We start from the raw sequence: 11,321 nt of genomic DNA, 5'->3' as shown, positions 1-11,321 counted from the left end.
GTCTCTCTTTTTTTTTAAATTGGTTCTTTTTCATTATATATAACATTAGGATTCATTTTGACATAGTTATAAAAGCATGGAATATAATTTGTTCTAATTCAGTCCCCAGGACTTCCCCTTTCCCTCCCTTCCTTCCTCCCCTATTCCTTTTCCTCTTTTCTTTCTTTTTTTTTCACATCTTCATACATGTATTTTGTATAATGATGAGGGTCTCCTTCAATCATCCATGCTATTCCCCTTCTCCCTCCCTAACCCTCCCACCCCAATTCCCTATCTAGAGGTAACCTTCCTCCCTTGCTCTCCCTCCCAACCCCATTTTGAGTCACCCCCCTTATATCACCCCCTTATATGGCATTTGTTTTTTTGGGGATTGGCTAACTTCACTTAGCATTATCTTCTCTAATGCCATCCATTTCCCTGAAAATGCCATGATCTTATTCTTTTTTTATTGCTGAGTAATATTCCATTGTGTATAAAAGCCACATTTTTTTTTTATCCATTCATCTACTGAAGGACATCTAGAGTGGCTCCACAGTTTAGCTATTGTGAATTGTGCTGCTATAAACATTGATGTGGCTGTGTCCCTCTAGTGTGCTGTTTTTAGGTCTTTGGGGAATAGTCTGAGAAGAGGAATAGCTGGGTCAAATGGTGTTTCCATCCCCAGCTTTCCAAGGAATCTCCATACTGCTTTCCAAATTGGCTGCACCAATTTGCAGTCCCACCAGCAATGTACAAGTGTACCCTTTTCCCCACATCCTCGCCAGCACTTGTTGTTGTTTGACTTCATAATGGCTGCCACTCTTACTGTAGTGAGATGGTATCTTAGGGTGGTTTTGATTTGCATTTCTCTGACTGCTAGAGATGGTGAGCATTTTTTTGTGTATTTGTTGATTGATTGTATATCCTCTTCTGAGAAGTGTCTGTTCAGGTCCTTGGCCCATTTCCTTTTCCTCTTCTCTACTGATCTATTTACTGATAGCTTTTTTTTTTTTTAATTAGTGTCTTGTAGATATACACAATGTGAGATTCACTGTGGTATATTCATACATGTACACAGGAAAGTCAGGTCAGATTCATTCCATTATCTTTCTTCATTCCATCTCGCCTACTTTCCCTTCATTCCCCTTCATCTATTCCACTGATTTTTCTTCTGTTTTTTTTTTTTTTTCCCCCTCCCCTTATTTTGGATTAGTTTCTGCATATTCGACCTTTGACTTTTTGAGACTGGCTTATTTCACTTAGCATTATAGTCAACTGACAGCTCATGGGTCCCTATTCCTATTCCCCAATACTAAGTCTGTTCATTTGGAACCCTGGAACCTTTCCACTTCCTTTCTGCTATTGTCTAGTCCCAGTGCAAGGCCTAGAAACACCCCCATCTACCAAATATGCCATGGACCAGAAGATGTCTTTACCATGACCCTTCCCCAAGAAGGGGCAGCTGATAATAAAACTTAGCTGACCGCCATCTTGTCCTGACTGCTGTTGGTGCTTACCACTAATCTTTCTTTCCCCATGAATTCCTGCCATTCACACATCTCAAGCTGCTACTCCCCAATTCAACACCACACAGTGACAATGAACCATCTTCCTCTGCTATGCTCATTGTGATCCTGCTCTCATCAACTGCTACGCAGGATCCTCTCTACTCCTGAAACCAATGTTACTAATAATCTCCAAGAGATGTTAGACCAAGTTCTTCCATTTGAAGTATGATCTCATTCTCTGGAGTTAGAGCTCCCCCTGTCGAGAGTTTTGGACTAAGTGTTACAGGCTCTATGAACACCCTTAGTCTTAAAGTTTGCAAGAGAATCCAATACAAACTAGCTTTGTTCACTGCTCAGCACTGTGGTAGTGATCTCCTCCCAGGTAGAGACTGCTACACAGTAGACCACATCGTGCTCTGTGAAACTGGTCTGTTCCTGGCAGAGGCACGCAAGTGGATGAGAGTTTTTTGAGGATTCTAGATTCCTGGAGCCTAGCCATTGTGCAAGAACTAAAATTACTCTTCACAAGGGAAAACAATACGATCTGGACAATATAGACACAATGTCGCCTGTACAGTCAAAAATGTCTAGGCTTGCAAAGGAACAGAAACAAACCACCTGGGTCAAAAGAAATCAGCTAAGAGGAACTGATGAGGAGATACCTCGGATGTTAGATTTCAAGTACAAAGATTATATATCAACAACTATTGTGGAGAAATTTAAGGTCTTGTTGCAAATGCAGGACGTGATGTTTTTTGAGATGAGGGAAACCCTGAGAAAAGACCTAAAGGAAATGCTAGTAAAAAGAAAGATATCTGAAACAAGAGATATGGAGCACTATGGTAGCAGGGAAGAGTGGCAGGAAGCGAAAGATTTAGCTTCACAAAAAACAGAGTTTGGGGAACAAGAAGAAAAAAATTCTAAATTCGCTGAGTGTACTGAAAACTTAATTTTTATAAAGGAGGAAATAGACGAGCCGAATTGTAAATGGGACAAAGCCAAGATGTCCACTAGCAATCAAGGTAAGAAATTATCCCAGAATGAGCCCCAAAGTTACCAAGCCATTGGAGGGATGGCAGAAGCCTCAGATATGAAAGACAACACATGTAGAAATGGCAGTCACCACATACAACTGCCCGACAAAGAGAAGCCAAAGCATAGGGAGGGTGGAGCAGTAAAAACAATGGAAGAAGAAAACCTCCAGATCCTCAGTAACAAAGAGAAGACCATCAAAGCATCAAGAGAAGAAGAAACTCTGATGGATGAAGGAGCCATGCTAACCCTGGCTGCAGACCCTCTGGCATCAGCCACCTTGGAAGTCAGTAAACAGTGGGGCGACATCTTCAACATTTTGAGAGAAAATGGCTTTGAACCTGAGTTTCTGTGTGAGTTCAAATTAGCATTTAAATATGATGGTGAGATGAAGACATTTTCAGACCTGCAAAGTTTACGACAGTTTACCAGCCAAAAACCTGTCATAGGAGAATTACTGAACTGTGTGCTCCGACAGAAGGAAAAACCAAATCTAGGAGGAGGATATGGGATCACCATAAAAGGGGTAAGCATATTAATGTATAAAGTTATGTGTAAAGTGTAAGTAGGGCCTCAATGAGTTGCTTAGGCCTCAGCTTTTGCTGAGGCTGGCATTGAACTCACATCCTCTTGCCTCAGTCTCCCGAGCTACTAGGATTATAGGCATGTGCCACTGTGCTTGGTTACAAGGTCTTATTGCAATAAACAGACAAGTGATGAGAGTAAGTAGTCATTTAAAATCTGTTATGTACAAAGCATCAGAGATAGGGATATAGAAGGACCAAGGTAGGCATAGACATCATGAAAATTTGTTGCCAGTACTACTAAAGAAAGTATGAATGTTGGAATAATCATAGACAAACTTGCCTTGCTTGGGGATAAGGCCTTCACAAACATGTCATTACTACAAGGCCCTGGGTTTGATCCTCAGCACCACAAAAAAGGAAGAAATGTTGAAGCAGTTCTCCCAGTACTTGCTCATTGTCAAAGTGGTAGTCATATTAAATTTAGAGAGTGAAGTGAAAATTTTAATTCTGTAAGAGCCATACAACTTACAAAACTTTTCTTTTGACTTTCAGGGTAACGCTTTTGTAGATTCAAAACTGGAAGCTGGAGGAACAGCAAGTGATGGCTTGCATTCCTTCTTCATCAAAGAGGTGAAATTCACTAGGCCAGAAGTGAAGAGCTTAGAGACTCTGGAGGAAGAGTTTTCAGATAAAGAAATCCCTACCTTTGAGGTGACAGGAGAAGACTCAAAGACCCAGGAGGACTTCTTTTACGAGAGGGCAGAAGAGGAAGAAGGGACCTGTGCCATAGAAGAGGAGGGACAAGAGGCTTTGCAGATGAAATTTGATACCTCTGGGGAAGAAGAGTGGTGAGAGTGTGAGTGATGGGAGGATGAGGAGGAGGGCGGATATTTCCCAATATTACGTGAGAAACGCCGTGTTCCTGAGACAACTGTAAGGGTAATGGAGGGAGATTATGAAAAGATTATTACTTTCAATTGGGAATGAAATTCTGACTGAGGAGAAAGGAAGTAGGGTTTTTAACATGGAAGACTGTTCAAACACACACATCCAAAGTCGCAGACCTAATCCAGGAAACAAAGAAACTATAGAACAATTGTGATTAGAATCTTCAGAGAGATGGAAGAAGAGATTGGAAAAATAAAAAAAAAAAATGCCTTCCATATATCTTGGAAACTAACAATTCAATAGATGATCTGAGAAGTAGAATAGACATCCTTGAAGAAAGATTTTGTAATCTAGATGATGAGATGGAAGAATTGTCTAAGGATACCATACAGATGGCCAAGCAGATAATTAATAAAGAAACTCTGAGAGGGAGGATAGATTCCGAAGTGCCAACATCTGTGATAGGAATCCCAGAAAAAGACAGTGAAGAGAATAAAGCAAAGGACATACTGCAGGAAATAATTGAAGAAAATTTTCCAGAGCTTCGCAATTCTAGTCTTTGGATAGTGAGTGCTCACCAGATCCCCAGCGTGACTGACAAAAACAGACTCACTCCTAGGCATATCTTGGTGAAGTTTTTGAATTGTAGTGATAGAGAAAATCCTAAAGGCTTCTAGAGAGAAAAAAGAAATCACCTACAGAGGCACAAGAATCTGAGTGACAGCAGACTTATCACTGGGCACCCTGGATGCAAGAAGTCAATGGAGCAACATCATAAAAGTGCTTCAGGAGAAAGGCTTTCACCCTAGAATCCTGTATCCAACCAAATTGGCATTTGATTTCCAGGGTAAAACAAAGATATTTTTTGATATGGAAGAATTTAGGAAGTTTATTTCTTGTGTACCCACTTTGAAAGGATTATTGGCGAAAACAACATAGGTGGCTGCAACTGTTGCTTTCCTCACCCCAACATATATTAGAAAATTGACAAATAAAACATCTCTGTCCAGAAAAAAATAAAAAAAGAAAAAAGAAAAGTCACTAATGAAGCAGTGAAGAACATGCCACTCCCAAAGGTGACTCTCTAGCATATTGACTATTTTAAGTTAAAGGTACTTGAAAAGAAGTAGGTGCAAGAATATTGTGACTTATCTTGTTTCTTAAAAGCATAAAATGAAATTTCCATGTGAAATGCATGTATGATTTTGTCGGGATGAACCCAACTACTATTTATAACTACAAAAAAAATTTCCATGTGAAAGATGCCCTCCTCCACCAGGAAAAAACCCAAAGATGTCCTCCTATACCAGAAAGAAATTTTCATTCTTAAAATCAAATATGGGGAATTGAGCTGAAGGAAATCTGTACAACCCAACTTTGTTAAACTCACCCATATCTTCCTAGTCATTCTCTACCCAACTAACTCTTCTAGCCTGAGCCCCTTTTCCCTTGTCACAGTTTACTACTCTTCAGTCTATCTCATTGCATAAGCATTTAACTCTCTCTTTGGGTTTTCATTATCATAATGAAGACTCCTTTGTCACATAAAGCTTGTATTAAGCAATACCTGTGTTTTTGTCCTGTTAATATTTCTAATGTCTTTTTTTTTTTTTTTTTTTGATACAGGGCCTTGCTAAGTTGCTGAGGGTCTCCCTAAATTGCCAAGGCTGGCCTTGAACTTGTAATCCTNTTTTTTTTTTTTTTTTTTGGTGGTGCTGGGGATCGAACCCAGGGCCTTGTGCATGCAAGGCAAGCACTCTACCAACTGAGTTATATTCCCAGACCTTCTAATGTCGATTTAATTTCCAAGTCCAGCTGACAGGAGAGGTAAAATTTTGCCTTCAGAACTTAATGGGAAAGTATAGTGGAGGAGATGGTCTCAGCGGCAATAGCTCCAAGTCACTTGGCTTCTTTCTCCACTTTCTGCCTTTGCTTATATTAAATTCTTGCCTCTTTTCCTTGTAACTCTTCTACTAGAAGATACAGGCTCTGTCTAGTAGAAGAGTATCTTCTAGTAGAAGAGTTACAAGGAAAAGAGGTAAGAATTTAATATAAGCAATTTTAGGTTCTAACAGGTGAGGGAGAGCTTCTTAGTTAACAGATTAAAATCCCAGAATATTATGATTGGCTTTAGTTAAGTCACTTGCTCATCCTTAGACCAATCACTGTGGCCAGAGTAGGAAGGGTTATATGCTTGGCAGCCCCAGGAGTAAGGAAAGTCAGGACTGAGAAACGGTGCTAGACAGACAAAAGCAGATGTCTCCTACAACAATGTACATACTACAACATGGATAAACCTTGAAAGTATTTTGATAAGTGAAAGAAAACAGTCACAAAAGACTATCTATTATATGATTCTATTTATATTAAGTGTCCAGAATAGGTTAATTTTAAAGACAGATTAGTGGTTGGCTCCTGCTGGAGCCATTGAATTGGGAGTGGTGGCCACACTCCATAGGCACTACTGTGCATATATGCAGCAATGCATAAATACACGCACGAACGTGGGGCCTTTGGGGAGGTTCTGAAGGAGCAGGATCTGGAGGGCTGGTTCCCAGTGTCTCTAGGGCTATTAAGGCAGCAACGTAATCCGCGAACACCGGAGTCGAGGAAAAGTTCCGCACCCACCCAGCGGGGCCAGAAGGAAGCTGTGACCTGACTCGAGCGAGCGGCTACGTAACCATCGGGGTGGGGAACCAACTAGACCCGCCAGGCCGACGAGAATAGTTATCGTCCCCAGCACCGCCCGCGCGGAGAACAATGCACTGGGCCCTGCCCACCAAGCCTGGAGAGGCCGCGCCCAGGGCGGCCGCCGAGCCCGCCGGGAAATGTAGTGCCTACAGCCGCGCCCGCACCGCGCCGCCGCTCGCCTGCCGGGCGCCGCTCGCAACTACAAGTCCCGTCACGCTCCGCGGGGTCCTGCTCGCTAGGCTTCTGCAGGGAAGTGAGTGCGGCGAACATGGCTGAAGACTGTTCGGGCGTCCCAACGTGCAGTGGGATGGGTGGCCGGCAGGACCCGGTCCCCAGCCCTGGAGGCTGCAATTTCCCAGAGTACGAGCTTCCCGAGCTAAACACGCGCGCTTTCCACGTGGGCGCCTTTGGGGAGCTATGGCGGGGCCGTCTGCGCGGGGCCGGAGACTTGTCGCTAAGGGAGCCTCCGGCATCCTCGCTGCCCGGGAGCCGAGGGTCCGCTGATTCTGACCTGGAGGATTCCGCAGTGGCCCGGGATCTGGGCTGCAGTCTGGAGGCAGCGGCCGAGCTAAGGATGGTTTGCGGGTGAGTGTGGGTCCGGGACTTGGCATCTTGGCCAGGAGGGGTGCAGCTTTGCCCTCACGGTCCCCTGGGACTCGGGCCTGCTGAGGGCCTGTCATTTAGACCCGCGATTAAAGGACCTCCTTGCAAAAGCTTTCAACCCCCAGAACCTTCCTGGAACCCTGGGAGAAGTCCCAGGATCCAAATGCATACAGTTTCTGCGAGTTAAGAGTAGAGGAACAACAAGATAGCAACATAAACGACTAATTTTTCTATTCGCCAATTTTAAAGGTCTCATTAATAAAGAAAAGCAGCCCGGGTAACAGCGACCGGTGTCTGCCAGACACTTTGACAGTGGAAGAATCTGAAGTAGTGGTGAGCCTGGAGGGGACTTAATCAGAGGAGTATTAAAACCCTTACTGTGGACTGTTGGGGAACCTCCTGAGTATGCTATTAGTGAAAAATTATCAAAAAGTTCCTTATGTGAGGTGAAAATATAAAAATAACTTGTAATGAGCTCTTTCTTCACAGTACTGATTGCCTTCAATTGGTCTATGTCCTTTTCCTTATAAAATATCTGCATAGAAATTATTACCTTGATTTCCAGCTTCCTTTTAGCTGCCTGCTGGATTTTTCCTGACTTCTTAATTATTCAGTGATGTATTTAGGGGTGTGCTCTTTGTTTCTTTCTTTCTTTCTTTTTTTGATACTGGGGATTGAACTAGGGCCTTGTGCATTCAAGGCAAGCATTCTATCAACTGAGCTATATCCCTAGCCCCCATGCTATTACTATTGACAAGATTTTTTGGTGACTTTTTAAAGTTTTCATTTCCTTCTTTTTGTTTTAGCCTTGATAAACTGAAATGCCTTGAAGAAGGTGAGGATCCAGAAGTTATTCCAGAGAATACTGACCTGGTGACTTTGGGGTATGGGTGACTTTGTTCTTGTCATATATTGTTTATTGTTAATTGTCAAGAATTGAACCCTGGGGCCTGCTAGGCACACAAACTATCACAAAGTTACACCACCAGTCCATGTACTATTCATTTAAACATTTTTTAAAAACAATTATTTTTTAGTTGTAGTTGGACACAATATGTTTATTTTTCTTATTTATTTTTTAGTGGTGCTGAGGGTCAATCTAGGGACTCGCACAGCGCTAGGCGAGTGCTCCACTGCTGAGCCACTACCCCAGCCTAATTTAAACATTTTTTGAACATTGTATTTTGAAAAGTTAATTAATAATTTAAAAAAGTTACTAAGTAATATTATCCATATATCCACTTAATAAATTCAAATATTGTTACCATTTGGCCATATTTGCTTTAGCTGTGTGAATAATGAGGTGCAGCCATATGTCTTTTTCTCTTGCTATACCATTCAATAAGTTGCAAACATTATGATAATTTGCCCCTAAGTACATGAGCATATAGCTCCTATAAGTATCATTCTCGTACATCATCAGGGTCATATTCCTCCTAAGAAAATTAACAATAAATGTATAGCCCCTCATATCCAGCACACTTTCAAATTTATGTTTACTTTGTGTATTTACAAAGGTAGCTAATCTGCTTAGATTTGAGGTGCAGGCTAAATACTGTGAAAGTGGGTCTCAGTATCTGTGGTAGAGAACGAGTTTTTTAATTTTTAATCTTTGACAGATCCATATTTTTGTGAAATACAATTAAAATGAATGTTTTTGTTTTAACGGTACTGGGGATGAAACCCAAGGCCTTATGCATGCTAGGCAAGTACTCTACCACTGAGCTACATCCCAGCCCCACAAGACAAAAAAAACAAATGTAAGTTCAAATGTTTATTGTTAATGAAATTCAACAGACATAAAGTTACTCTCTGCTTGTAATGAAAGTTTCTAAATGCTTGCTTTTCTTTTCTGTTCAGATTGAATAGAAATATGTCTCAGATCACTTCCATTCTGCCAGCCACATCTTGAGAAGCCTTGCTTTATGATAATGCTATAGAGAAATTGTGTATAATAGTGAAATTTGTAACTGCTAGTTTATGGTCCACTGATCTTATACCGCCTCAGCTATGTTTTGTCATCCTTTATCCTACCTCATTCTGCTGTCTCCTCAAATATTTAGGCAGTCATTTCAACTCTGCCTTGGTTTCTTTTGTCAAATCTGTTTCGTTGAAACCCAATACTAGTGTTTGCATTAGTAATGTTTAGAGTACTATGAAAGGCTTCTGTCATCCTAAGTCCCATCATTTTCCCTTCTGATTTATTCACAATTCACTTGAGTATGCTGTTTGTTTAGGAATTGCCAGTGACACACATCTTTTGTGTGAAAAATTTTAAACTTTTTTATCTAGACATTGAAGCTTTTCACAGATAGCCCAAATCCATCTTCCCAGATTTTTTTTTAATTTTTTATTTTGAGACAGTGTCTCACTAAGTTGCTAAAGCTAGCTTTGACTTGTAATCCTCCTTCCTCATCCTCCCAAGCCACTAGAATTGCAGACATGAGCCACCATGTCCAGCCAGATTTATTTTCAACCACTTACTCTTTCACATGGCTCAAGATGCACATGACCTCTTTCCCATCTGAAACCTACTGCATCTTTAAGGCCATATGATTCCTTTGCAGAGCACCACAACCCTTTCCTCCCTTAGGAAATTGGTGTGTCTATATTGCCTTGAATTCTAACATGTCTAAAGTCTTGGGGACTCACATGAAAATGCAGATTCCTTCATCCATGTATTGTCCTAAGTCTGCTGTATTGCCTTGCTCCAGTTGTTCTGTAACTATTGTTGGATTTGTCTAAAATGTACATCTGATTGTGTTATTCTCTGGTTTAAAAACTTCTGATGCCCTTAGGCTAAAGTTCTGAATCCTTAAGTGGCTCACAAAGGCCTCTGTGGAATGGATTTTGCTGATCTTTTCATCTTTATCTCTGTGGTGTTCCAGCTATACAGTGCTGTGTTTCTATTCCTTGGAATGTGCTCTCTCCCTCCAGGAATTTGCGTAGAACAATTACTCTTCCTTACCCTCCTGATCTTGCTGACTTCAACTCATCCTTCAAGCCTTAGCTAAATACTTAGATTGCTTGTATGTTTGTGTAGCACCCCATGCCTCTCTATTGTAGTACTCATCTATACTTTTAAAATTTTTTGTCTTAGCTATACCTAAAAGTTCCATAAGTAGGTCCAGGGATATAGATCAGTGGAATAGTGTTTGCTTAACCTTCTTGAGGCCCTGGGTTCAGTCCCTAATTCCATAAACTATATCTGTCACACTTATTGCTCTTGTCCTAGATCTGTGGCACATAATAGGGAGTCAATAATTTGTAGAATCAGTGGAATAAATGAAGCTTTCATATGACTGTGAAAATGATTTTTAGAGATAGACTGAAGAAAAATGGTTGGCGATAATCATAAGCAAAGCAGTATTATGTTTTTACTATTATTAACACATTAATTGACTTAAAAGTATTTTATTAAGCCATGTTAAATAGCAGTGTTAAGACTACTTAACGCATTGATTCCTCTAACTGCTTTCTACTGCTAGGACACATGGGTCTCCTTCATTGTCTTCCAGTCCCTGCAATCTTAGGATATGTGGGTCAAATTATATATATCATCTAATGTAAAAGTTGTCAGTGGAGTACTTAGCTGGGATTGTTTTGACATACTGCAAAACTGTTGTGTTTTAAACTTAGCTAATATTATTATTTTTTTTAAATTTGGTTCTGGGGATTGAATTCAGGAACACTCGACCACTGAACCACATTCCCAGCCTTATTTTGTATTTTTTATTTAGACAATGAGTTGTTTAGTGCCTTGCTTTTGCTAAGGCTGGCTTTGAACTTGAGATCCTCCTATCTCAGCCTCCTGAGCTGCTGGGATTACAGGCATGAGCCATCAAGCCCGGCTAATGTTTATCTTAATAATCCTGTAAAACATTAGACTTATTGCAAAAGCCTAATTTTTTGTCTATTCCTCCTTCTGTAAATCTTCCCTCCCGACCCTACTAAAAACTTAATGTAAAAAAAAAAAAACCTTAAAGTAAGTGAATTTCTGGTGCCTTTTCTTCCCTGCATCTGATGAAAGAACTACTTGACTCAATTTATGCATGTAAGGGAAAAAAATGTAGTTACTAAAGATTTTATTCTT

The 11,321-nt window shown here is 40.8% G+C and overlaps 1 protein-coding gene across 3 annotated transcripts in view; it reads left to right on the top strand.

Annotated features, from left to right (window-relative positions):
• Positions 1–6,852: 6,852 nt before the first annotated feature.
• Snapc3 (small nuclear RNA activating complex polypeptide 3) overlaps positions 6,853–11,321 on the top strand; it is a 30,805-nt gene continuing 26,336 nt past the window's right edge. For 2 of the 3 annotated variants that reach the window (XM_048783933.1, XM_015502578.2), the window contains exons 1-2: positions 6,853–7,210; positions 8,035–8,112. In XM_048783933.1, the coding sequence (XP_048639890.1) occupies positions 6,894–7,210; positions 8,035–8,112 (395 nt within the window). In that variant the 5' untranslated portion in view covers positions 6,853–6,893. The remainder of the gene's footprint in view (positions 7,211–8,034; positions 8,113–11,321) is intronic. The other variant, XM_015502577.2, reaches the window with a different exon arrangement.

Source organism: Marmota marmota, unplaced genomic scaffold (assembly GCF_001458135.2).
Source record: "Marmota marmota marmota unplaced genomic scaffold, marMar, whole genome shotgun sequence".
Taxonomy (NCBI): domain Eukaryota; kingdom Metazoa; phylum Chordata; class Mammalia; order Rodentia; family Sciuridae; genus Marmota; species Marmota marmota.
Note: the sequence above shows the minus strand (reverse complement) of the source record. Positions and strands in the feature narration are given on the sequence as shown.